Source organism: Cnephaeus nilssonii (assembly GCF_951640355.1).
Source record: "Cnephaeus nilssonii genome assembly, chromosome: 21".
In the NCBI taxonomy this organism is placed as follows: domain Eukaryota; kingdom Metazoa; phylum Chordata; class Mammalia; order Chiroptera; family Vespertilionidae; genus Cnephaeus; species Cnephaeus nilssonii.
Window position 1 is genome coordinate 14,896,944 of NC_137092.1, and position 26,104 is coordinate 14,923,047.

Genomic DNA, 26,104 nt, shown 5'->3' on the forward strand with positions numbered 1-26,104 from the left:
GGCATGTGCCCTGACTGGGAACTGAACCGTGACCTCCTGGCTCACTGGTCAATGCTCAACCCCTGAGCCACACCGGCCAGGCAGGAGCTCTGTTCCTTCTTGCCAGGTCCTGTCCACTTGGGGGCCCCTCCAGGCCATGCCCGTTCCAGCTGCCCCGAAACCTTGGTCCTGGGTAGGGTCAGCCTGAAGTCCGAGTGGATGAGCCCATTGTAATTAGCAGCTGCTGGTCCAGAAGCTTCTCAGACTAGACCTTATTTCAGCACTTTTCTTCCCTTCACCATGAGCTCTGAGGCCACCCTCTCGGCTTCAGGACCCTGGGCAACCTTCGCGGGCCCTTTCCAAAGGTCTTCACAGTGGCTCCTGAAAGCCAGTACCAACTGCTATTCCTCCCACCAGGAGGGTGGATAAGCAGGTTCTGACACCTATTGAGCCCCCGTGACCCTTTGCCAGGTGCACCCATGCCATCTCCTGAGCATAGACTGCAAAAAAAAATTCTTTCCGACAGATGCTGAAATAAAACCCAAGACACTCTGAAGAGCAGTCACAGCAGGCGGAGGCCTGGGCGGAGCGAGGTCTCCCCGTGCCTCCCGGGCCCCTCTCCGCGGCGCTGCAGCCTGCGGGGCACCGGCCGGCTCGGGGAATGCGCTTTCCCAGCCCCGCGTCTTTCGGTGCCCGAGCCTCCCCCAGATCCACTCCATCAGAGTCTGGGGCTGAGGCTCAGAGGCGGTGGTTTGGAGGGCTCTCCCTCCCGGTGATTCCGGGGCAGCCGGGCTGGACCACGGCTTCCCAGTAGCGGGGGGAGGCACCTCGCCTCCTCCACGGATCCCAGGTGCGCCTTTCACAGCACAACCCCGTTCACGAAACCAAAAATCAAATCCGGCGAGTGGCGGCGACGTCCCTAGAACCGGAAGGAGGGGCCCGGCCCAGCGCGCCCCCGCCCGGCTCGGGGTCTCCGGGCCCGCGCGCGGCTCAGGTGCGGCGCCCCGGCAGGAAGCCCGCGGTCAGCCGGGTCGCGGGGCTGTTGCGCCACCGGCTCGGGCTTTCGTAACAGCACCCTGGGGCGGCCCGGGGACGCCCAGCGCGAGTTCCTCAAATGTTTTCCTGCGTTGCCGGGACTGTCAGCGGCTCTGAGTCACGTGCCAGTGGGAAGTCGCACGGACGCGGAGCGCGGCCCGAAGGAGCCAAGCCCGGCGCCGCGTGGGGCCACGGGACTCGCCCGGAGTGTCCAGAGCGCGCCCGTCGGGGGATGCGGGCTGCCCGCCGGGCCTGAGCCCGCCCGCCCGCGCGCCCCGCCCTCCCGGGTCCCGCCCGCGTCCCGCCCGCCCGCGGCCTCTTAGGGACGATGGCGAAGGGCCGCTAGAGGAGGAGGAAGCATGCTGGCCGTCCGCTGCGCGCTGCTCGCCGCCCTGCTGGCCGCGCCGGGGGCTGCGGCGGCCCCGGGGCGCTGCTCCGCGCCGGGTAAGGGCTCGCGCGCACCTGGAGTGCTGGGCCAGCTGGCGGATGGGGGAAACCGCTGTGGTCACCGCAGGTGGGGGTGGTGGGGGGACGGCCGGAGGGAGGGAAGGAGGGGTGATGGCGGCCCTTTTCTGTGGCTGGTTTAGGTCCCCGCGGGCACAAGGTGCGGGCTCCCAGGGACCCAGCTGTTCCGTCGCGGGCGGGGGCGCCCGTGTCCCCGCTGCGCCCTGTGTCTCCGGAGCCGCGCTCTCCCGGCGACGGCTCCGTGGCGGGGAGCGCTGTGCCGCCTCAGCGCAGGGCTTGGTGTGTTCCCAGAACCTCGATTCTCGGGTCCCCCACCCCCCCCCCTTCCCCAGTGTTCCCAGGAGGCTTTACACAGCTGCGTCCCTGTGACTGAGGGCAGAGACCCCAGCCGGCGGAGCTCCCGCCGAGGGCGCCCCTCTAACCCTCAGCTTTGGGGGCGCACCTGGCCCGGCCCCCCCTCAGCCCCCCCGGCTGTGTGTGTGGATGACAGTGTCCTGCCTGTGAAGGGACTGCCTTCATGGGCGCTGAGTCACGACCTGCTGGGTGCGTGCACAGGCTTCAGCAGACTCCGGCTCTGCACGCTGTGTCCAGCCCCGGGAGTTCGACCTCAGTGGGGAGGAGGGCCAGGAATTGGGGCGTCTTGGGGGCTGGCACACCCGGGACTCCGAGGGAGGCAGAGGGCAGGGGGCACTTTTGCTCCTGTTGACTGTAATCTGCCCCTGGCAGCGTGCCCAGTCGCATGCCTAGTCTCTCTAGTCCAGCTGGGTCACTGCTTCTCCAGAGCTTTATTTTCGGGTCTGAGGGCTTCTTTGAAGACAGAGCGGAACACCCAGCGGGCAGCTGCTGTCTCCTGCGGGGAGATAATGCCTGGGGCCGGAGCCCCGTGTGCCTGCAGCTCTCGGCTTTCTGCAGGGCTGTGTTCCTGTGCTGGGAGGTGTACCAGGAAAGGATTCCTTTGCTCAGCACACGCTTACAACGCGTGCCTACGGAGCAGGGCACTGTGGATGGAGGCCTCCTGTGCCTTAGGCACGTTTTCTGACCCTCCGCTGGATCTCAGCACACTTTGTTCCGAAGAGGAGACTGAGGTTCAGAGAGGTTGAGATGGGAAGTTGCCAGGACCTTTGGGTGGAGGCCACCCCCCCACCCCCCCGCCATGTCCCTGAGCTCCCAGTGCGGTAGATCCCCAAGATTCCCAAATGTAGAACTAGCCCAGCAGGAAGAGCTGGGGGGAGGGGTGGTTGGGGGCAGGCTGAGAGTCACCCCTGGCTGGCTGAGTGCTGGAGCAGAAGCAAGAGGCCACGGCAGGGAAGTGGAGGTCTGGGCTTGCCCACCACGGTGTCAGAGGGATGCAAGGCAGGGCTGAGGCAGCTGTCGGGAGGGAGCCAAGCTCCCCTGCCTCCTCACACCGCAGCCGGGCACCTGCCCGGGGAGGTGACCGCTGCAGTGAAGGCTTCCCTTCACTCCTCAGTGACCACAGAGCGCCAGGGACCGCGGAGGCAGCCAGCTGCCCGTCAGTTCTCCATTTCCCTGGTGCTCGGGAGGGACGGGCAAGGTGGTCCTCACGGCCTGGACCGCCTGTGAATTCAAGGCAGAACCGAGAGTTTAGGGAGGAAGTGAAAGCCCTCCCAGTTCAGGAGGAAAATACAGAGATGTAGAAAATACCCAGCTCCCCTCCCACACCCACACACCCTCAGCCCACAGGCTTGAGAGTAAAAATAAAGACCTTGTACAGGAAGTCTGGAGCAAATGACTGAGGTGTCTCTCGCTTTGGAGAAGTGAGGGGCCGAGGGGTAGCAGTGGCCGGAATGGGCTTGGAGGGGAAATCCACTGGCTTCCCGGACTGCGGGCTCTCCATAGCCAGGAGGCCTGTTTCCCTGGGGATCAGCAGCTGCCGGCTGGTCCTGGCGCTCGGGTGGGACGCGCTGGGCTGAGCTGTGGGGTGTGGAAGGCCTGGACACAGGAGACCCAGGTTCCCCTTTGGCCTTCTCCAGGGCCAGAGCACCCAGAACATACACCTCTGTTGCTCAAGGTCCTGTCTCCACTTCTGCACTTCCCTTTATGGTAATTTCTTCCTGCCCCAAACGTCTACCCGCTTTCCTCGCCCGACCTTATCGGTGTTTCTCAAAAGGGTGGTTCTGGGTCTAGTTGCATCCGAATTGTTGTGTGTGTGTGTGTGTGTGTGTGTGTGTGTGCGTGTGTGTGCAGGGTGGGGGCTTGACAGAAATGGTTCTTGGCTCCAGATTTACCCAAGAGAAATACCAGGGAGTGAGTCTTGGGAAATGTCCTTTTCAACAAAAATCCCTTGTGATTGGCACGTTTGAGGGTGACTGGCGATCGGTGTGGTTGAGGAACTGAGCGAAGGCCCTCCCCCAGGGATCTTTTCCTGCTTTGGCTCCGACCTTGTTTATTCATTGCGACAAACAGGTATTGAGTCCGTGGAAGGAGGGGCTGTGTGCGTGTGCGGTCAGCCACCCCGACGCCACACGTAAGGAGCGTGAGCGTGGTCAGGTGTAGGTCCCTGAAAGGGACCGAGGCAGCCCAGCTCTCCGGGCGTCCTGCTCAGCACCAGCTACCCAAAGACAAACTGTCGGGGTGGCGGTGGAGAGAGGAAGCTCCTCTGACTGGGGACCAGGGCCCCAAGAAGCAGGCCTATTGACCCCGACTGTGTTACCTCATCCCGGGGCTGGGTAAACAAATCCTCCCTCCGAGGCTGTTTGGGAGGATTACACAAAGTGGCCTGGGTTCTCTCAGCTGTAAATATGCACCCCTCCCCTCTCCCCCTGTCTCCCCAGGCCTGCAGGCCACCAACCCTGGGAGTGAGAGCATTCTTGTCACACATCTGGGCTTTTCCAGCCAGTCTTACAGGCTGCAACTCGGCTCTCTAAGTGTGGCTCTATCAATTTAAATTAACGCAGCCCTGGACGGTTTGGCTCAGCGGATAGAGTGTCGGCCTGTGGACCAAAGGGTCCTGGGTTCGATTCTGGTCAAGGGCATGTACCTTGGTTGCAGGCTCCTCCCCGCCCGGGCTCTGGTTGGGGCGCGTGCAGGAGGCAACCAATTGATGTGTTTCTCTCACATCGATGCTTCTCTTGGTCTTTCCCTCTCTCTTCCACTCTCCCTAAAAATCAATGGAAAAATATCCTTGGGTGAGGATTAAAAAAATTTTTTTAAATTAATTAAAATGAAGTCAAATGAAAAGTGTAGTTCCTTAGTTGCATTCACTACGTTTCAAGCGCTCAATAGCACATGTGACCAGTGGCCTCCGAATTGGTCAGAATAGATAGAATTTCTGTTACCACAGAGAGTTCTACTGGACAGTCCTGGTCCAATAGAACTTCCAGAGGTTTTCTGTTGCGTCTTCCTTTATCCCTCTCTGGTCCTTCTTTGACCCTCCACCTGAACACAGCTCGTCGTGTACAGGTAATGGCTAAGGCTTTGGAGTCAGACAGATCTCCCTCCCCAGCCCTGCCAGGTAGAAGTGATGTTGAGCGTGGGTGAGGGATCTTCCCGCTCAGAGACTCCCTGTCCCCATCTAGAAAACGTAAATAATTACCCTACCTTTCGGGGTGGTTATGAAGATGAAAATGAGCTAGATTGTATAAAAAAAAGTCTCTGGCGCAGAGCAAGTGCTTAAGTAAGTGTAGCTGGTAGTTCATTCATTGGAAAAAATAGTTTCAGCTCCTCTTGTGTCCCGGGCACTATGCTAAGAGCTATAGATACACAGCAGCGAGCAAAACAGACAGACATCCCTGGCTCCTTGGAGCTTCATTTGCGTGGGGATGTAAGTTACAGGTGTGGTGTGATTGTGACGGATGCGAAGGAGGAAAAATAACGCCGGGGAGAGAGGGAGGAACCGTGCGCTCATGTTGAGGACTGGGCAAGTGGAATTGATCTTTTCCAAGGGGGGCCCGGGGTGTTCTCACCGAGAACATGATATTTGAATGAAGGCCTGAAGGAAATGTGAACATGTTTAGGGATTATACTCCTCTCAGACAAAGCTTTTCTGAAAGGAAGTGTTGATTGAGCCGGAGGCTCGCCAGGAAAGGGCCAGGTCCTGGGCATGGAGTCTAAACCACAGCGGCGGGGCTGGCGGGAGCGCGGTCTGCCGGCCTGCGTCCCCGGTGCCTGCAGACATCATGTCTGTGGGGGGGAAGAAGATGGTGGAGCTGTGTGGAAAGAATTGGCACTGGCTATCGATCAAGAGGGCGGGGAGGTGGAGCGGGGCGAGTTCTGAGATGGGTGCAGAGTCCACCAGGAGAAGGATCTGCTCCTTTGGGTTGGTGGCGGGCAGCGGTCCGGAACGTTCTTGCCTGAGCGAGAACAGAGGTGCCTGGGGTGGGTGGCGCCTGGCTATTTTCTTTAGATGAACGTGAAGATAGCCACCTGAAAGTTAGCTCACTGTTCCAGCACACGCTCTGGAGTGCGAGCCGCCTGTACTTGATAACTGATTAACTTCGATGGTCTCTTCCTGCCCCCCTCCCCCCCCCAGCCGCTGTGGTTTAATTTAGGACGCCTTGTCCCTCCCATCTTGGGCAGGAAAATTCCTGCCTCCTCTGTAACACCCTGGCACGACCCGGGGGCCTGCTAGGTTCCAGAGCAGAGGGCTCCATGGGGAGCAGAGGGCTCCATGGGGCACGGATGCCTCTGCTCTGGTGGCGCTGACGGTTGTCTCTGGGGAGACCGGGCCTCAGTGATGGGCCCCTTGGACTCCAGCTGGAGAGGGAAGGGCTAAATGTTGGCTCATTAACTGTCCTGGAGGCACCGTCTTTAGGAGAGAATCCTTGAGGGCTGGCGTGGCCAGGGGGAGCAGCAAAGAAAAGCTTTTCTCTCTGTCTGGTGAAGGCCGTGTGTGGGTGTGTGTGTGTGTGTGTGTGTGTGTGTGTGTGTGTGTGTTTCTTGTGGGTCGTCAATCTGTGTGTTTGACTCTCTTCTCTGGCCCTTGGGGGTCCAAAGAGGTCCCAAGTCTCTGGCAGAGTCAGGAACTTCTGCACGGTCCTGGGTTCAGTCTCGACTTTTAGCTGCACCTCAGCACCCCTGCTCCCCCCTGCTCCTCCCTGCCCTGCCCCGGCCCGCCCAGCCCTGCGGCTGTAGCCTTAGGGGTGTGCCCCCGAGACCCCAGGAGGTCTCCTAGCACCTGTTCTCCTTTCCCCTCCACCTCCCAGCTTCCTTTCCCGGAAAGCATCCTTAGGTCTTCCCTCTCTATACCCCTCTCTACGCGATGGTGACTATCTGTTACCATATTGAATGCCAGCTGTATACAGGGAACTACGCTAGGCTCTTTGCCTCCGTGATCTCATTTACTCTTCCCAGAACCTCCCCTGTGTGAGGGGGTGTTAGAGCCATTGCATACTTGGGGGAAGCTATAGGACAAGCAGGTTTCGTTGGCGGGAAAGAGCAGAGGTCAGTTTTGTACATGTTGTAGCTGAGGCGTCTATTAGAAAACCAGGACTGCCCGGCTGGCATGGCTCAGTGGTTGAGCTTTGACCTATGAACCAGGAGGTCACAGTTTGATTCCCAGTCAGGGCACATGCCCAGGTTGCGGGCTTGATCCCCAGTGTGGGGTGTGCAGGAGGCAGCCAATCAACGATTCTCTCCCTCTCCCTTCCTCTCTGAAATCAATAAAAATGTATTTAAAAGAAAGAAGGGAACAAAGGAAACCAGAAGATGCTGAGGAGTTGGATACAGGAGTCTGGAGTTTGGGAGTGAGGTCTGAGCTTGAGGTATGAATTTGGGAGTCACCTGGCGGCCGATGAGAATGGTTAAGGTAATCTAGAGCAAGAGTGTAGATGGAGGAGAGGAGAGGCCCCTGGGCTGGGCCCTGGGGCACCCCAGCCTTCTCAGGCTGGAAGCGGAGGCGCAGACTGAGCAGGCGAGCCCAGTGATGGGAGGAAAATCAGGAGCGTTGTTGTCCCTCCCGCACCTCCACGTGTGACTTCTTAAGTCTCTAGCTCTGCTTCCTCGCATCTGCAGGAGTGGGAGAGGTGGTGGGTGTGGTTTGGGATGGGATGTGGGGCATAGATCAGGTCCCTTCTTTCCTCTCCCTAACCCTCCTCCACAAACACAAAAACCCTCATGTGGGTCAGGCTCTCGGGTAGACTCCGAGGCCAAATTCAGAGATGGGAAGACAGGCCCCTTTGTGAAGGTCATGGGCCATGGGGCAGACATGACTGAGGCCCAGGGCCCAGGGTTCCAACCCCGCTACATGACACACTGGCTCCGTGACTGGGCCCTGGTTCTCCTCGGCTGTCAAAATGGGCAGGTTGATCTGAATCATCCTTTTTCTTTTTTATAAAGGACTTCCTTATATATTCTTATTGATTGATTTGATTGATTTTTAGAGAGAAAGGAAGGGGAGACATTGATTTGTTGTTTCATTTACGTAGGGAGGCTTGGCCTCATTTCACTGTTGAGTCAGTTGTATATGCCCTGACCAGGGATTGAACCCACACCCTTGGCATATCCGGATGATGCTCTAACCAGCGGAACCACCCAGCCAGGGCCTTTAATCTCTCTGAAGGCCCCTTACAGCCTTAGAAGAGTGACCCTTCGCTCAGCACGCGCTCTGTGAGCCAGCCCCTCTCTGGACCCCAGTCCTGTGTGTGTCCATGTGTAGGCACCCTGCTCTTCTTCTTTTTATTTTTATTGATTTTTGAGAGAGGAAGGGTGGGGGGGGGGGAGAGAGAGAAACATCGATGTGAGCGAGAAACATTAATCAGTTGCCTCCTGTATGCTCCTGACGGGGATCAAACCTGCAACCTAGGCATGTACCCTGATGGGGGGGATCGGACCCACAAGGTTTGGTGCAAGGACAATGCTCAGCCAACGGAGCCGCCGGGCCGGGCCCTCTGTGCCCTGCTTCACACCCTGCTCCGTCCCGCTTTGCTGTCTCCATTTCTCATGTGCTTCCTGGGGCTTGGTGGGGGTGACGGGGTTGGGTTGTTTGCCCTCCTCAGATATCTTTTCCTCTAATTAGTTTATAATCTCTGAGAGGTGATCCAGGCCAGACCTTCTGGGCCGGAGCCAGCTGATCTCTGATGTTGCCGGAGGAGGAGGGAGGAGCCAATGTTTTCTCCTGAGGAGTCGGTACCTGCTGGTGTCCGAGGCGGCGGCCAGCATTACCTTTCTGTGGGTCCAGAAGAGCCTCCACGCTCCCTGCTCCAAGTAGCACACAGGCCGTGGTCGGGAGGCGAGGAGAGGCTGCCAGGGTAAATACCGACACCACCAGCTACAAGGCAAATACAAGCAGCCACAGAAGCGCAAACACGCCCGAGGGAGAGGAGCGGCGGGGCTGCCAGCAGGAGCAGCAATCCGAGGAGAGGGGCTGAGGCGGGCGTGGGGCGGGAGCTGAGTTACTGAACATGGGGGGGGGGGGGCACAGCGTAGACCCTGAGGGCTGGCCTCTCCCTAAAGGCAGAGGAAGGCGTTCTGGGGACTTGGGGGGGAAGGGAAGGGGTGAGCTGGTGAGAGTCAGCGGTGGGGGCACTTTGAAACGAACTAGCCCTTTGAGTGTTGCTGCTGAAGGTAGGGTAGGGGGAGAAAGGTCAAGGGTGCTAGGCCCCTGGCTCCCGGTCAGAGGCCTCTCCAGATACGACTCAGATGGCAGGGCTAGAGTCCCTCCCCCGCAACCTCCCACCCCTTTCCACATACCCTCAGCCCAGCCTCTCTTCCCCTGGCCTCTGTGGAGGGTGGACAGGAGTGAGAAGAGCAGGCAGAAGAGAGGAAATTGGAAGACAGGGAGAGAGATAGATAGGGTGGTGGATAGCCCAGAAAGGGCACCTGAGGGCGGGACATAGGGCAACACCTGCCCCCCCAGAGAGAGAGGCTGGGGCCAGACTCACCTGAAGCCCATGCGGACTCCCTCTGTCACTAGGGGTGTGACGGTGGGCAAGTTCCTTAACGTCTCCGAACTTCCTCGACTCACCAGTGGCCTGGGGCCAAGCCTCCCTCAGCAGGGTTGTGTGCGGGGTGGGGAGCTCTTAGGGAAAGCAAGGGCGCGTGGTACTAAGTGCTAATGAGCGGTAATGATTGTTATGATGATTATTACATCGGAAGCCAGGAGGTTGGTGTCAGCCCTTAGATGGGGAGGCAGGGAGAGGGGATGAACCCTGGGAACTTGTCCGAGGCCCCAGGCCCTGTGGGACCAAATTCTGCACTCGCTTCCCGGGGATTCTCAACAGCCCCCCCCTTTGTCGCCGAGACAGGGCCTTGCATTCCCTGTGACCTCTTCTGCCGTCCCGTGTCCCTGCACCCGGAGAGGCTGGGGGGCCCGCCGCGCTGCCAGCTGCCCAGCTGGCCGGCGGGACCTGCGTCTCCGCTCAGAAACCAGGGCAGTGGGAGCAGCAGGCGTGTGCTAAGCCTGTGTCCCCAGCGGCTGCTGGCAGCTGCTTCGCGGCTTACATAATTGGGCCGGGGAGCTGAACTTGTTTTTGCTGTCAGGAGCAGCAACAAGCCGTGAGAGAGTTGAGAAATACGTCTCCGTGTGCATGTTTTTCTCCAGTTATGGGCATTGCACGTTACCTTGGAGAGGGGAAAAAGTAGAAAAACAACAACCTGGCTTAGGTCCGGAATGAGGAAGACCCGCACTCGCAGGGCTGGGCCCCCCCTTTGAGAGGTGTCGCAGGGAGTGGGGTTATGTGGCTCCAGGCCGGGGTGTGGGATAGGTTGCCAGGGGTGATGAGGACCTAAACCCTCCTCCCCTCAGAGAACGGGAGGCGAGGGAGGGTGTGGGGATTCCTCTCTCCGGCTACTCTCCAGGGAGAGGAGGAACATGTGTCCGAGGGCAGTGGGGTGACCTGGCTGTCATTCCTCTCCAAAAGTCATCAACTATAAGAAGAATAAATCCACAGACTAATTATGTGTCTTCAGGCGGGGCTGTTGTCCGAGATAAACACACACACACACACACACACACACCCCTTCCTGCCCTCTGGGAGCGAATGCTCTGCGTGGTAAGATGCTAGACTGCAGGAATGGGGGCAGCAGGGAGCTTCGATCATCTCTCACGGAGCAGGCGAATGGGGCTGTGACGCCCCCAGGGCTGCCCGAGTCACCGACCGGACCGGGAATAGAACCCGGGTCTTCGGACAGCACCGGGCTGTTTCCTCTCTGCCCATCTGCCTCCCGCGTTCAGAGGTGTAGTTTATATTAAATAACAAATCAAGACAAGACTGTACCCGCTGGGGAATGTCATCCCGTGGAGAATACCAGGTACTCGCCCTCCCTGGGTTCTCACGTCCCTTGGCTGTTCCCTCTTCACAGAAAGCCATTCCCCGTGGCTCTGTTTCTCCAACTCCCAACTCAAGGCCCAACTCCAAGATCCCTGCCCTTGGATCCCGACGGCTCCCCTCCCCACCCCTTTTGAATGATTTCACCCTCCTGACGCCCTCGGTATGTCGGGAGCATTTATCTCAGGGTGGCCTGTATTATAGGTGGTTTTAAGTTCTCCGTGGAGTTTTGTGCAGGATGGACGAGACCATGACAGGGAAAAGGAGGAGAGGTGTGTCGGTGTGTTGTAGATGTTCAGTAACTGTCGGTTCTCTCTCCCGGATTGGGGATTTTGGGCCCTGTACATACACGATGAGTGTACATAAAATCTTGAATTCTTGAGACAGGCACAGGCTTGCAACCCTGGCCTTAGAAGACCGAGCAGCGAACTGCTCAAGCACGAATGCTCAACGGTGTGCTCTTCGCTAAATGTCAGGCCGTGCAGGGCCAGCCCCTCCCCGCCGCGCCCCTGCTGCCCAGGCCGGGCGTGTGAGCGAGGCTGGGCACACGGGTGAGGAGCAGGAGGGGTGCTCTCAGGAGCACGCCCCTCACCTGTGTCCCGCTGTGTCCCTGCTCTGTTAGTGGGGCCTATTTTGGGAGGGCTCTGGCAGATTCCAGGGAACAAACAGCGGCAGATGGGGAGGAATGGTGACCTTCTGTGCACCAGGGGATCCGGCCAGAAGCGCTGATGCTGCGAGGGTGTGTGAGAGTGTGTGTGTGTGTGTGTGTGTGTGTGTGTGTGTGTGTGTGAGAGAGAGAGAGAGAGACTACTTTCTGGCTGGGAAGGTGCTCAGAAAAATCCACCCTCACCGCCCCCCCCTATTCCCTGGTGCCCATCGTGCTGTGTCCCACCTCCGTCCCCGCCCTCCACCCTCCACCCTCCACTCTCTGCCCTCTCCCCTAGACAGAATAACTTGGACAGACCTGGCTATGTAACCTTTAAAAAATATATATAATATATTAAGAGTAATACAAACAACGTATAGAAAATTCAAAAACTACAGAAAGATGAAAAGAAAGACATCTTCTGGCCTCATCCTTTGGAGAGGTGGGCAGAGATACAGGATGGCATTCTGTGAACACCCCTCCTCCTCCTCACAGAAACGCCCGTGGGCTCCCCTGTGACATGGCCACCCGCCGTCAGGGGCCTGACTCAGAGATGGGGGGGGGGGGGTGAGTAGGCGGGTGGGGAGGGGGCAGCACCGCCCACCCTGACATGAGCGCGTTGGTTTCCTTGTGGCCTTTGCTCCGCGTGTTTGTGACCAGCCTGGATCTCGTGCTTCCAGGAGCTGAGTGAGCACAGTGCCGCTCGGGCTCCAGCAGAGATCCATTGGGGAGAGGGGCGGGGGGGGGGGGGCAACCCTTGCCCATGGCTGGTTTATAATTAATCATCGCCCATTAAAAAAAAAAAAAAAGTGAGTCAGCTTTAAAGGACACGATTACTCAAGTTCCTTGGCAGAGGAAGTGGCCATTATGTTTCTCCCGCAGCTCTGCTTTTGTGGAAGAGAAAAATAGGCTTCTTATTTGCTGTTTCTCCGGGTTGCCCAAATAGTTTGGCCATTGTTAGCGCGCGCAGGAACAGGACAGCCCCTGCTATTGTTCGGCTGGTCGCCAAACCTGGCGAGAGCTTCCCTCGGCGCTGGGTAAGGGAAGTGGCCAGAGACGCACGCTTCCTGGAACTGGCAAAGCAGAAGCGAAAAGAGCGCCCGTTGGCTCCGGACTCCGAGGAGTGCTTCCCCCGCGCCTCCTGGTTGGGGCAGGCTGGCCGCTCTGGTCTCAGTGGAGGCCTGTCCACGGTACAACCAGAGGGGGCACGTCTAGGCCACTGTGCCAGCTGTGGGGTGTTTTTTCAGATACATTTTTATTGATTCCAGAGAGGAAGGGAGAGGAAGGGAGAGAGAGAAACATCAATGAGGAGAGGGAATCATTGATTGGCTGCCTCCTGGACGTTGGACCGAGCCTGCAACCCTGGGCATGTGCCCTTGACCAGAATCGAACCTGGGACCCTTCGGTCTGCAGGCTGACGCTCTATCCACTGAGCCAAACCGGCTAGGGCCGTGGACGGCAAACCGCGGCTCTCGAGCCACATGCGGCTCTTTGGCCCCTTGAGTGTGGCTCGGCGTTAGAACCACTTCTTCAAAATAGACTCGCCCAGGCCGAAAACCGACTTCTGCGCATGGGCCACGAAGTTTCAATCGCACTGTACGTGCGCGCCCGCACGTGGTATTTTGTGGAAGAGCCACACTCCAGGGGCCAAAGAGCCGCACGTGGCTCGCGAGCCGCGGTTTGCCGACCCCTGGGCTAGGGCAATGAGTCAGCTGGTTTTAATGTGGAGACCCTGCCCAGGTGGAGACCATCTAGGTGCCCGACATGGAACAAACATTTATTAAGCACCCACTGAACTCTCTGATGAGGGCCCGCAGGAGCCCGCGGTCTCGTGGTTGTGGTTGGGGGTGGGGAGCTGTGTGTAGCCCAGGACAGTGCCCTGGGAAATGTGCCAGTGAAAGGATGAGCCGCCCGTGGTCCTCGGCCCCTCCTTGGACCTTCATGCAACCTGCCCCGCGTTTTGTTCTGGTGCTCCCGGCTGCCTGTGAGCTCTGAGGTCTGCCCATCAGCTGGTGGAGGGACGTGGCACGCACCCCGCCGCGGAGCCGCCCACCAGCAGGCAGGAGTGTCTCCATCTCTATTCCTGCAGAGGTGGTAATTCGTGCATGAGCTGAATGCCCCTGTTGGGTTTAATCCTTACAGCTGCCTTATCAAGTGAAAATGGAAAAGGGAGAACATCAATACAGTGATTAGAAGTGTCGGTGTGTCTTCTAAACGTAACCTCATGCAGGCACCGATGGGAATCAGTGTGTGAACCGAAAGTGGCAAGCTGTATCTCCACCAGGCACTTTTCGGGCTGAAATCCATTGGACGGTGTATTCCGTTATGAAGGAAAAGGACATGTGTCACACACACATACACACACACACACACACACACACACACACACTAGGACCAGCGATTCTAACTCGGGGAAACTCGGAAAAATGCACCCAAAGCCACATGTGAGAAAGTCGATAGCCACACGCGTTGAGATATGACTCAAACCTCCCTCCACGGGAGGGGATCTGCTGTGGCCGCACAGTGGAATATTACACAGCGGTGAAGACAAACACACTGGCGCTCCATGGAAATCAGGCGTCCTCAAACGGGCGGGCCACATGCGGGTGTTTTTGCCGTTTTGTTTTTTTACTTCAAAATAAGATATGTGCAGTGTGCGTAGGAATTTGTTCATCGTTTTTTTTTAAACTATAGTCCGGCCCTCCAACGGTCTGAGGGACAGTGAACTGGCCCCCTGTTTAAAAAGTTTGAGGACCCCTCATGTAAATGAACCACAGAAACACAGCGAAGGGTAAAAATACATGGCGTGAGTAGTGAGTCTGATTTTCAAAGCCAGGGAGGGATGCCCTGGCCAGTTTGGCTCAGCGGTTAGAGCGTCAGCCCACTGACCTAAGGGACTCTGGTTTGATTCCCAGTCAAGGGCCTGGACCTCCGGTGCAGGTCTAATCTCTGGCCCAGGTCAGGGTGTGTGTGCGGTAAACAACCAATCACTATCTCTTTCTCATGTTGATGTTTCTCCCACCCCCCTTCCCTTCCCTTCCACTCTGTCTGAAAATCAAGGGAAAAAATACCCTCGGATGAGGATTTTAAAAAAATGCTAGGGAGAATAACCCCAGAACGGAACACTGTGTGTGTAGGTGGGGAGGCTGGAGGGTGCAGAAGTCAGAGGGTGCTTCAGGGTCAGTGATTGTGCTGCTTGTTAATCTGCAGCCTCGGGTGGTGAAGTGAGAAGGCAGCTGGAAGGCAGCCTGTGTAACCAGGCAGGGCCCAGGCCCAGGAGACGCCGTCTCTGTCCCTCTGATGCCCATGTCCCTGGTCCCTGGACTGTGGCCGATGGTCGGTTTGCACCGCCAGCCCTGGCTTTGGGAATATCAACCTCTGGGAGTCACTGAGCCTCAGGCCCTCCTTTCTGACAGCCACCTCGGATGGGGTGGGAGGAAGGACAGTCGGCCAGGTGTGAGGTTAAAAATTCCCCCCCAAGCAAGAAGGCTCTGCAGGTCTGAGAGAGACTGGTGCTCCTCCTCCAGGCCCAAGAGCAGGGTGGGAGGTGAGGTCAGGTGCTCAGGCAGCTGCGGGGCCGCTCCAGAACCTCGGGCCAGATTTGTTGCTGCTGCTCACTAAGAAGTGGCTGTGCATTTGGTGTGAAGGACCAAGGGTGCTTCGTGGGAAACTGGCTCTAGTCCCTGGCCCCAGCGCCCTCAGCTGGTTGGACTCACTTAGTAGATGGGTTAATAAGTCAGTCCAGGGTGGGCTCTGGCAGGTGTGGCTCAGGGAGAGAGTGGCGGCCCACACACCGAAGGGTTTCGAGTTTGGTTCCAGGTCAAGGGCACGTGTTTGGGCTGCAGGTTTGGTCCGGTCCCGTAGGGCTGGTCGGGGAGCCTGTGGGAGGCAACAAATTGATGTGTCTCTTTCCCATCGATGTTTCCCTCCCTCCCTCCCTCCCTCCCTCCCTCCCTCCCTCCCTCCTTCCCTCCCTCCCTCCCTCTCTCTCTAGAAATCAATGGAAAAAATATCCTCGGGTGAGGATTAACAACAACAAAAATTAGTCCAAGGTGGTTGGGCTAATTTAGATCTTCGAGTGTGAATATATAATCTGTACTAAAACAAAAAAGTTTACTTGTTCCTTTAATTTTGGTCACTATGCTGTGAACAGCGGCAGGCCCTCAAAGGGTTTCCTAATCAAAAGAGTGGGGAGGTGGGATCGAGGCTCCCGAAGGCTCCCCGAGGCAGCGGGGTGGGTGGAGAGGGCCACGGCTGGGGCCTGGGGCCACGGGGAGGCTGTTGCCATCACCCGGGCGGAGGCCTGGACCACGGGTGGACGTGGGAAATGGTTAGTATTGAAGCCTCTCGGGGCGTCCCCCAATCAGGAATGAAGTGCCTCCGTTGGCTGTGGATTTACTGCGTGTCTTCTCTCTCCCCAGAGGTGGAGAGCGACGTGCTGACCAGCAGGCCCGGCGCCAACGTGACCCTGACCTGTCCGGGCGGGAAACCGGGAGACAACGGCACGGTCCACTGGGTGCTCGGGAATCAGGGGACAGTCTCGAGCCACGACCGATGGGCTGGGCTGGGAAGGAGGCTGCTCCTGAGATCCGTGCGGCTCAGCGACTCCGGGAACTATTCCTGCTACCGGGACGGCCTCCCCGTGGGAACCGTGCGCCTGCTGGTGGAGGGTGAGTTGTGTCCGCAGGGCTCTCGGGGACGGCTCCCTGCCAGGGCTCTGCATCCCAGGTTCCCTGCCTGACCCGGGCCACTCTTGTTTTTCCCTTGGCCCGTGGATCCTGGGGACAGGCCTACCGATGTCTGCCAGCGAGAGGCGGGAATTCCCGCTGGGTGGGTGCCGCTGGCTGGTGGGGACACCGTCCCGCTGGCCTTATTGTGCAGTGAGGGCTTGAGCGGGCGGGGGTGGAGCAAGGTGGCCTGGCCTGCCTGTGAATCCTCCTTTGCCGCTTAACTTCTCTGCTCCCCAGTCTCCTCTTCGGTAAAGTAAGTTAATTTCATTACCTTCCCTCAGAGCCAGTGCAAAGATTAAATGAGGGAGCGAGTGTGCGTATGCTCACACGTGTACATACGATGCTGAACACCCTGCGTCGTCCCACACCAGCGCTCTTTATTGTTAGAATCAGCAGGTTCTCAGCTCCCTCCCGTCTCTATAGAGACGTGCTGGAGCCAGGTGCCCTGTGCGCCCGGCCTGTGCCGAGGCACCGTCTCCCTGGGTGTCCCGGGGACCCTGTGCGGGGAGGCAGTGTCGTGATGACTGATCATCACTTCATTTTAGAGAAGGAAACTAGAAAGAGGGTGGGACTTGCCTGAGACCACACAGAGGCCTGTGTGACCCCAAAGCCCCTCTTTTGGGGATTGTTCTCTCTCCCCTTTAGACAGGTTAGCCCCGGGCGTCTCCCTTCGCCGCTCTGAGGTCCTTTAATTTCCCAGCCACTGTTGTGTGTGTGGCTCTTTGGCCGCGGCGTCCTGGGTCCCAGCTGGCGCCAGAGCTGGGGTGGGGAGGTGAGCAGGGCTCAGCCCGGGGCTCCCTGAGAAGGGCAGGGAGGCGAGCTCACCTCTGCCTGGCGTGCTGCCTTCCAGATCCTCCCGAAGAGCCGACGCTCTCCTGCTCCCGGAAGAGCCCCGTCAGCAACGTGGTCTGTGAGTGGAGCCCGCGGAGCCAGCCGTCCCCCCGCACCAGGGCCGTGCTGCTGGTGAGGAAGTTGTAAGTATCCTGGTCTGGACTGTGTGTATGTCTGCTCATCCTTTTTTAAAAATATATTTTATTGATTTTTTTACAGAGAGGAAGGGAGAGGGATAGAGAGTTAGAAACATCAATCAGCTGCCTCTTGTACGCCCCCCACTGGGGATGTGCCCGCAACCAAGGTACATGCCCTTGACCGGAATCAAACCCGGGACCCTTGAGTCCGCAGGCCAACACTCTATCCACTGAGCCACACCGGTCAGGGCTGTCTGCTCATCCTTCACTGAGACCCTGGGTGAGGGGTCGGAGGGCTCTCAGAGGAGCCCAGTGGTACTGGCCAGCCAGTGATTCCAAAATGTTATCGTCAGAAAACATTAGGAAGTAATTCCGCCGGGATGAAGAGGAGGGAGCGAGAGAGGAAACTGGGCTGGGATACCTGTCCTATCAACTACGACAGCCGGCCCGGGAAGTGGGTGTGAGTTTTCTCTTGAACAGATAGAGAAACCGACTTTTCCGAGAAACTGATTTACTTGTGTAAGGTCACCCTGCTGGTAGCTCTGCTAGGACCCAACCCCGTCGTCTGACATTCATTATTCAAGGCGCAAAGGTCTGGGGCGTTGTTCTGAAGATGCAAATGGCGCTGGGAGGGGAAGGGGAGCCGGCTCATTGTTGTGTCCAGGTGTCCTGACCTAGAGAGCTTACTGAGCGCTTTCCATGACAATGGCAGACCAGAGGAAGTGGTGATAGGCGAGGAGGGGGCTGGAGGGGGGCGTGGAAGTCACACCTGCCTGGGAGAGGGGGGCGGGGGGGAGGGGGTGTCGTGTCCCTTTGCTCTAGGAGGCGGGATGAGTCCTGGCAGGGATGTAGAGGAGGGGGAGATGCTGAAAATGGACACACCTCTGCAGTTTGCTCTGTCTCCATCCAGAGCCAAGGGCCCCTCAGCCCAGGTGTTTCTATCTGAGTTTGGGCTGTCAGTCACCAGAGAATCAAAAAATCTGAACACGGAGTTCAGCCAACAGGGTGATTCAGTTTCCAGGGTCAGCTGCCTAGACCAGCCTGTGGCAAGTTTATTAGACTACTTTGTGTGTTTGTTGCTGGCATTTTGACAGAGAGAGAGAGAGAGAGAGAGAGAGAGAGAGAGAGAGAGACAGATTTTAGCTCACACCCTCCTGGCAGCAGCCTCAGGCACTTCTATCCTCCTCCTGGGGCGGGTGCCTCTGCCTTGAAGTGAGGAAGTGGGGTAGGGAGACTGAGAGCCTGGGGGACCACAGAACCCACTCAGGCCCGACCCAGACCCAGACCCGGGGCTGCCGGGGTGAACAGGCCTGGGAGGAGGCTTTGTGTGTCTGCTTTGTGCACACCCACACCCTCCCCAGCTGTGCTTGCTCACCCACTCGCTCCACCAGGGTTCCTGCTGGGAGTTCGGCATCTGCTGTGGGCCGGCCGGGTGGGATGGCAGCCCGGGTGGGATGGAGGGAGGGAAGCAGGGAGTAAGGGAAGCTCTAGCTCACACTGGAGAGGTTGGGGCGGGCTTCCCGGAAGCTTGTTCTGGGCCTGGGGTTCAAACCCGTAACAGGAGGTTGGTGGGTGATGCGTCACCCCCGCGGCGGGGCGAGCGGCTGCCGTGGCCTCACATGCCCACGCATGTCAGACGCGGGTGAAGTCTCAGGCTTCCAGGCCAGGTGGGCCAGTGTCTGACTCACCTCCGATATCCTCCGTCACCCAGACTTCTTTTCTGGGCTCACCTGCCAGAAATGCTACCTCCTTCGAACCCCCGGCACGCTCTACTTCTGGATGGCCGTTCTCCTGGCTGCCCCCCCCCCCCGACCCTGCCCCCCCCCCCCCCCCCCCCGCTCCCTCTCCCGTGGCTCGCCAGCAGGCCTGAGGTCAGGGAGCACAGGACCTGGCAGAGTGCACCCCCCTTCAGCACCTTGGACCCATGGGCCCCAGCTCGATGTTTTACACTCATTTTTCAGTGAACCCTAACCAACTCCCACCAGGCAGGTACTACTAATATTCCCATTTTCAGGTGAGCAAACAAAGGCTCGGAGAGGATAATTTCCTCAAAGTAGCAAGAGCCACCAGGCGTGGAGCCGGGACTCAGCCGTAGGGCCAGCCTGCAGAGCCCCACCCCTCTCGCCCCGGCCTCTCCCCTCCCGAGTCCCGAGTCCTCCCAGAATCTGAGCGTGGGCTGCCCTTGTGTTGTGTCGGCAGCCAGCACGGTCCGGCGGAAGACTCCCAGGAGCCGTGCCAGTATTCCCGGGAGTCCCAGAAGTTCTCCTGCCAGCTGGCCGTCCCCGAGGGAGACAACTCTTTCTACATCGTGTCCCTGTGCGTGGCCAACAGTGCTGGCAGCAAGTCCAGCAGACCCCACACATTTGAGGGTTACGGAATCCGTACGTAAGCTCTCCCACGCCTCCTCGACCCCTTCCAGCTGCTTCCCGCTCGGCTTCTCGGAGGGGCAGGGGGGGGCTGGGCGAGGGTTGGGTGAGCTGGGGCCTGTGGGCTACAGGGGAGCAGGGGAAGTGCTCGGGGCCGGGGTGGCATCCTGCTGTGGGGGTTTGCACAGTCTCGGGGGGTGGGGGGGGGTGTCTTTCCTCGGCCCCACACTTGCCGCCACACGAGCGCATCCTTTTCCCACAGTGCGACCCGACCCACCCGTCAACATCACGGTCACCGCCGTGGACCGAAACCCCCGCTGGCTCACGGTCACCTGGCAAGACCCGCCCTCCTGGAATTCCTATTTCTACAGGCTGCAGTTTGAGCTCCGATACCGGGCCGAACGGTCCAAGACATTCACCACATGGATGGTAACTTCTCTTCCTCCGGGATAGGAAAGTGCCCCTGGCTGCCGAGGGGCAGGAGAAAGGCTGCCGGAAAGAAAGCAGTGGCTTCTGGGTCCTGTTCCGCACTCACCACCTGCATGGCTCCGGAGAAGTCTCCGGGCCTTTCTGAAATGGCGGCATCCGCTATGACAGGGAAATGAAAACCTCCCCTCCATGGGCCTATCCGCGAGAGCGGAGTGACCTGGGAAGCGAGTGGGGCTGTGAGCATGTCGGGGCGTGGCTGGCAGGGTCCCACGGAGCACGCGGGTGGGGCGGTGACTTCCAGCTTCTGCCCGTGTTGGCCCAGAGGGCACCCGTGTTTCTGAGCCGCCGGGGTGACGGCAGCCTTGGGGAGAAGCTATGCCCAGCCGAGTCACCCACTAGACCCGAGAGAGGGAGCGCTGAAGGGCGGGGCAGCCAAGGGCATCCGTGTCCCTGTGGCGAGTAACGTGCCTCTGCCCTCAGGTCAAGGAGCTCCAGTATCACTGCACCATCCGTGATGCCTGGAGTGGCAGGAGGCACGTGGTGCAGCTGCGCGCCCGGGAGGAATTTGGGCACGGCCTGTGGAGCGAGTGGAGCCAGGAGGTCCTGGGCACCCCCTGGACAGGTAGGAGCTGGTGGGCAGGGAAGGGATGTTTCCGCTTGGCTGCTGTATCAGCCACCTGTTGCTATATAACAAGTCACCCCCAAACTCGGGGTAAAACAGAAACCATTGATCTGCTCAAGAGTTTGGAGATGAGTCAGCGAGGCCGCGCTCCTTTGGTCTTGCCTGGGACGGCAGGTGAGGTCGCATCAGGCCTGCGGGACCCTAGGCGCCTCCCTCACGTGTCTGACGGTTGGTGCTGGCAGGTGGCGGGGACCCTGGGTTCTCCCCGGAGCCTGGCGCCTTGCAGGAGGCCGGCCCAGACTCAAGGAGGGGAAATCATTTCACAACTCGATGGCGGGAGCCGCAAAGAATTTGTAGCTATATTTAATTTACCACGGTTACTAGTGCTTTTTACAAAAAAAACAACAAAAAAAGATGTGAAAGGCCCTGGCCAGTGTGGCTCCGTTGGTTGGGCGTCATCCCTGCACCAAAAGGCGGCTGGTTCAGTGACAGGTCAGGGCACATGCCCGGGGTGTGTAGGGGGCGTGCAGGAGGCAGACAGTTGATGTTCCGCTCTCACATCGATGTTTCTCTCTCCCCCTCTCCCTTCCTCTCTCTCTCTAAAACTCAATAAAAATATTTAAAAATAAGTAAATAAAAACAAAAAGAGATGTTAAAGGTAGTAATAATGGCCTTTGAGAGGAATGATTGAAATAAGTGTGTTTATAGAACATGAAAAATTCCAGAAAAAAAATATGAAGAATAATTACCAATGGTATTTTCCCAGCTAGAGAAAACCAGTGAGAACATTTTAGTATACTTCTTTCCTTTGTGTGTGTGAATTTTATATATGTTAAAATTATATAAAATATTGTGTGCATTTCCATGTTATTAAATATTTTTGGAAATGCATTATTTAATAATTGCATGATTAATGTTTGTTTGTTTTAACCCATGGGAATTTTAAAAAATGTTTATATTGATTTGAGAGAGAGAGAGAGAGAGAGAGAGAGAGAGAGAGAGAGAGAGAGAGACATGGATGTGAGAGAGAAACATCAACCAGTTGCCTCTTCTACTGGGGATCAAACCAAAACCTAGGTATGTGCCCTGACCAGGAATCAAACCCACGACCTTTTGGTGTACGGGATGACACTCCAATCAACTGAGCCACCCAGCCGGGCCACCACTGGAATTTTTTTTTTTAACTTTTAAAATTTTCATCAAATGAATACTTGCCCAAGGCAAAGAAGCAAAGAAGGGCTTCTAACAGCCAGTGTCCCTCGCCCCACCCCTGCCCATGTCCAGTCCTGCTTTCTGGAGGAAGCCGCTTGGCCTTCTGTTGATATTTCTTCTTTGGCCCCCTCCTCAACGCTGAACAACAACCTAATATGGCTGTTGGTCTGTTTTTCCGAGAAGACGATTTGAGACATTATCTTTTTTTTTTTTTTTTAATATATTTTATTGATTTTTTACAGAGAGGAAGGGAGAGGGATAGAGAGTTAGAAACATCTATCAGCTACCCCCCACTGGGGATGTGTCCGCAAGCAAGGTACATGCCCTTGACCGGAATCGAACCTGGGACCCTTGAGTCCGCAGGCCGATGCTCTATCCACTGAGCCAAACCGGTTAGGGCTTGAGACATTATCTTTTGACTCTTTCCTATGAAAGATGAGGATTTAGCAGACCTAGACCCAGGGCAGGAATCGCTCTGACCACAGCCCAGAGAGTGGCCACCCTCCTCGGCTTGAATGCTTTCGGAGATGGCGAGCTGACCACCCTTTGCCGTGCAGCCCCCAGTGTTAGTGGAGAAGGACTCCCAGGCTTGTTTCCCTGTCCGATCTCTTCAGCCTGTGCAGTGCCATGAACCAAACCCGTCGTTCTTAAACACTCAGCAATTTAAAAAGAGTAAAATACTCGTCAGGTGAGTGTGCCTGGATCAAAAGGGAAAGATGGAAGTGACATCCATTGCCCAGGCCTGTCCGCACCCCTGCCCCCTCCTCCTCCGCTGGCCCCAGGCCCAGGGAGAGGACTTTATGTGGAGGCTGCACATGCTCCCCCCGGATGGATGCTGTGATGTGATGCTGTTGCCTCGAACCTGGCTTTGCAGTTTGGGTATCCTTGTCTTCCTTGTCCTGGGAGAGCCAGCGGGGCGGGCTGGGCCGCACATGACCTCGAGTGCAGGCTCCGATTTTTTTTTTTTTTTAAATATGTTTTATTGATTTTTTACAGAGAGGAAGGGAGAGAGGGATAGAGAGCTAGAAACATCGATGAGAGAGAAACATCGATCAGCTGCCTCCTGCACACCCCCCACGGGGGATGTGCCTGCAACCAAGGTACATGCCCTTGACCGGAATCGAACCTGGGACCTTTCAGTCTGCAGGCCGACGCTCTATCCACTGAGCCAAACCGGCTTTGGCTAGGCTCCGATCTTGGTTGGCGCTTTCCCCGGCTCCTGGCCGGCAAGAGTGGAGGCAGCTTTCCACTGGACCCTTTTCTTCAAAGCTCCTTTTCCCCTTGGACGTGGATCAGGAGGGAGGCCTCACTGCTCTGTCTTCCGGAGGAAAAGCATTTAAATGAACGACAGCACCCTTCGGGCTAGGTTGTGTGGACCTCATCCTGGTTGTCTTTGATTTGCACCCTCTTTGAACCACGGCGCACTCGCTCCGCGAATACCGAACATGACTGTGGCCTTGGGAGCCCTTTGTGAGGCAAGAACGTTAATTACAACATTGCTCAGAGGAAGTGTCCCGGATACAGGCGGATGCCCGCCTCCCTTGTATTCCAGCCACCGAATGTAGATCGCCACAAACAGCTCTAAGAAATCCTGTTTTTGTCAGTCCTTTGTTCCTTAAAAAAAATTTTTTTTTGAATTGTGGTAAAAATATGCGTAACTTAAACTTTCCTATTTTAACCATTTTTAAGTATATATAGTTCCGTGGCATTGAGGACTTTCACATTGTTGCGCAACCATCACCACCATCCATCTTCAGAGCTTGTTTCATCTTGCAGAACCGAAACTCTGTGCCCATAAACACTAACTCTCCATTCCCCCTCCCTCAGTCCCTAACAGCCATCATTTTACTCTCTGCCTCTGAGTTTGATATTGTAGGTACCTCGTGTAAGTAGAATCACAGTATTTGTCTTCTGTTGTGTCTGGTGTATTCCTCTTAGCAGAGTGCCCTCCAGATTCATCCATGTTGTAAAATGTCAGAATTTCCTCCCTTTGTGAGGCTGAGCGATAGCTCGTGGTGTGTGTGTCACATTTTGTCTGCCTGTTCCTCTCTGGACGGACAGACCTCTGGGTGGCTTCCACCTTTTGACTATTGGGAACAATGCTGCTATGAACATGGGAGTCAGGAGATCTGTTCGGGTCCCTCCTTTTAATTCTTTTTTGGGTATAAACCTAGAAGTGGAATTCACTTGGTAATTCCTTTTTATTTGCATGTTTAAGTGATTTTTAGAGAGAGAGCCAGGGAGAGGGAGAGGGAGAGATAAACTTTGATGTGAGAGCTATGTGAGAGCGAAACATCAATTGGCTGCCTCCTGCACACCCCCTACTGGGCATCGAGCCCTGACCGGGAAATTGAACTGGCAACCTTTTGGTGCATGGGACGACGCCCAACCAACTGAGCCACAATGACGGCCAGGGCATGATAATTCATTTTTAAGTTTTTGAGGAACTGCCATCCTGTTTTCCAAGTGGCTGCACCATTTTACATTCCTGCCAGCAATGCACAGGGTTCCAATTCCTTCACATGCTGGCTGGCACTTCTTACTTTCTGTTTTTTGTTTGTTTGTTTTTGACAGTAGCCATCCCCATGTGTGTGAAGTGGTATTGTAGTTCTGATTTGCATTTTCATAATGAAGAGTGACCTTGAGCCTCTTTTCATGCGCTCATCGGCCACTTGTTTATCCCTTTTGCAGAAATGTCTATTTAAGTAGGAAGTTCTTTCTTATGTGAACAACTCTGGCCTCACTGGGCCTCGCCCTCTGGGGTCACCCCTGACAAGTCTGCTAGCCGGCTCTCTGAGTTCTTCTGGAGTTCCCAGAGGATCTGCGTCTGCGTGGGCCTCCGTTCCCAGGCTGTTTGCGGCGGGTTGGTGGGTTCCTCACCTGTCTGTGCACCTTCCCCTGAAGCTGGTCTCCTCTGTGATGTTCCTGTTTAAGTTGTTGATGTCCCCCCCCCCCCCCCCCCCGCTGTGGGAGGTGATACAGCAGGGGCACCGCCTCTGGCTTTCCAGCCTCGGGTCACTGTGCTTCTGAGACTTGGCTGGAGTGACCCTGTGAGCTCCGTCAGAACACTTGGCTTCTTCTCCCATAAGCAGCTGAAGCGTTTGAACTCCCCATCCTGTACATGTGTGCTTCTGGGGGGGATCTTCAAAGCCCCAGGGGTGAATATATCCCCAAGAGCGAAACCAGCTGCTCCCCTCGCCCCTCTACCCCCCATCCTCCACCCCGCTGAGGCGGGGGCTGATGAGCCGGGCTTCAGCGGTGCTGCCCCCTTGAGGCTGGGGCCTGGCTGCACACGGGCTATATTCCCAGGGAGATGCCCCTTTTGGAGGGCAGGGCACTGAGTCATAGGTCTTGGGGTCCCGGCTCCAGCCAGCAAAGGCAGGTGACTGCTGACAGCACCTGTGGCGGTGACTCACTGAGGCTGTCCCTGAGGGCAGGGCAGGGCAGGGCAGGCAGAAGAGGTTACTGACAGGGCAGCTGGTCAGTAGCTCTCTCCAGAAACGACGGGCACCAAGTGAGTCTGGGGTCCCCCCCTTTGCAAAGTGGGGCAGGGTGCCTGGGAAAAGCCCATTGGACATAAGGGGGTTATTTCTTGCTCCTAACAAATCCCTTTCACTTTGCTTCATGCCCTGCTCACCTACACCCAGAAAAGAATGAGGACTATGTGTGACAGGCAGAGATCAGAGTGGACCCATTTTTTGGGAATCCCAGGGGTTGAAGGAGGTGCTAGAGGTTTGGGGTGCCCCGAGGCCAGGGCTGGGGCCTCTCCAGGTAGGTGGGTTTCCCTGGCCTGGATCCCAGGGGAGCTATATACAGGGGTGGGCAAAAGTAGGCTTTTTGTTCATATGGAAAATAATGCAGTAATTAATGAATAATAATAATAATAATAAGACTAAACTGTGTTTCACGGACTCACCACTGTGAGCCTGCTTTTGCCCCACCCTGTATTATCCACTAAACCCGCTGGCCTTCCCCTGCTGGGAGCGCATTTGACAACGGCCCCTCCTCATTGAGCTCCTGTCCCTGTGTGAGCCACACCACTCCACTGCTGCGGGCATCTTTCCAAATCACTATTAGCCTGCATCTGTCATCCCCTCCCCCCCACCCCCCACAGCCACGGCTCCCCGTCACTTTTCCCGTGAAGTTCAAACTCCTGAGCGTGTGCAGAAGGCCTCCTTGGGCCTCGGCCGCGTGCCTGGCTCCCCTTCACTTACCTCATTGCCTCCAGCTGGACTGAGCCTGGCCCAGCTTCACACCATGTCCTTCGGTCCTCATGCCACATAGTCCTCTGGTCAGCTCCCTCTTCCATCCAGCTCATCTCTGCATCACCTCCTCCTGCGTCCTCGCTGCCTGCCCCACCTGTCTGCATAGCTCAGAGGTTCCTTTTCACGGGTCTGTACCATCTCAGAAAGGACCCAGGAAGGTCAT

General features: G+C 57.0%; 1 protein-coding gene across 1 annotated transcript in view; it reads left to right on the forward strand.

Moving 5' to 3' along the window:
- Nucleotides 1–1,066: 1,066 nt before the first annotated feature.
- IL6R (interleukin 6 receptor) overlaps nt 1,067–26,104 on the forward strand; it is a 44,947-nt gene continuing 19,909 nt past the window's right edge. Inside the window, exons 1-6 of the mRNA XM_079761108.1 lie at nt 1,067–1,458; nt 15,771–16,019; nt 16,930–17,053; nt 19,247–19,428; nt 19,676–19,842; nt 20,323–20,464. Coding sequence (XP_079617234.1) covers nt 1,374–1,458; nt 15,771–16,019; nt 16,930–17,053; nt 19,247–19,428; nt 19,676–19,842; nt 20,323–20,464 — 949 coding nt within the window. The 5' untranslated portion in view covers nt 1,067–1,373. The remainder of the gene's footprint in view (nt 1,459–15,770; nt 16,020–16,929; nt 17,054–19,246; nt 19,429–19,675; nt 19,843–20,322; nt 20,465–26,104) is intronic.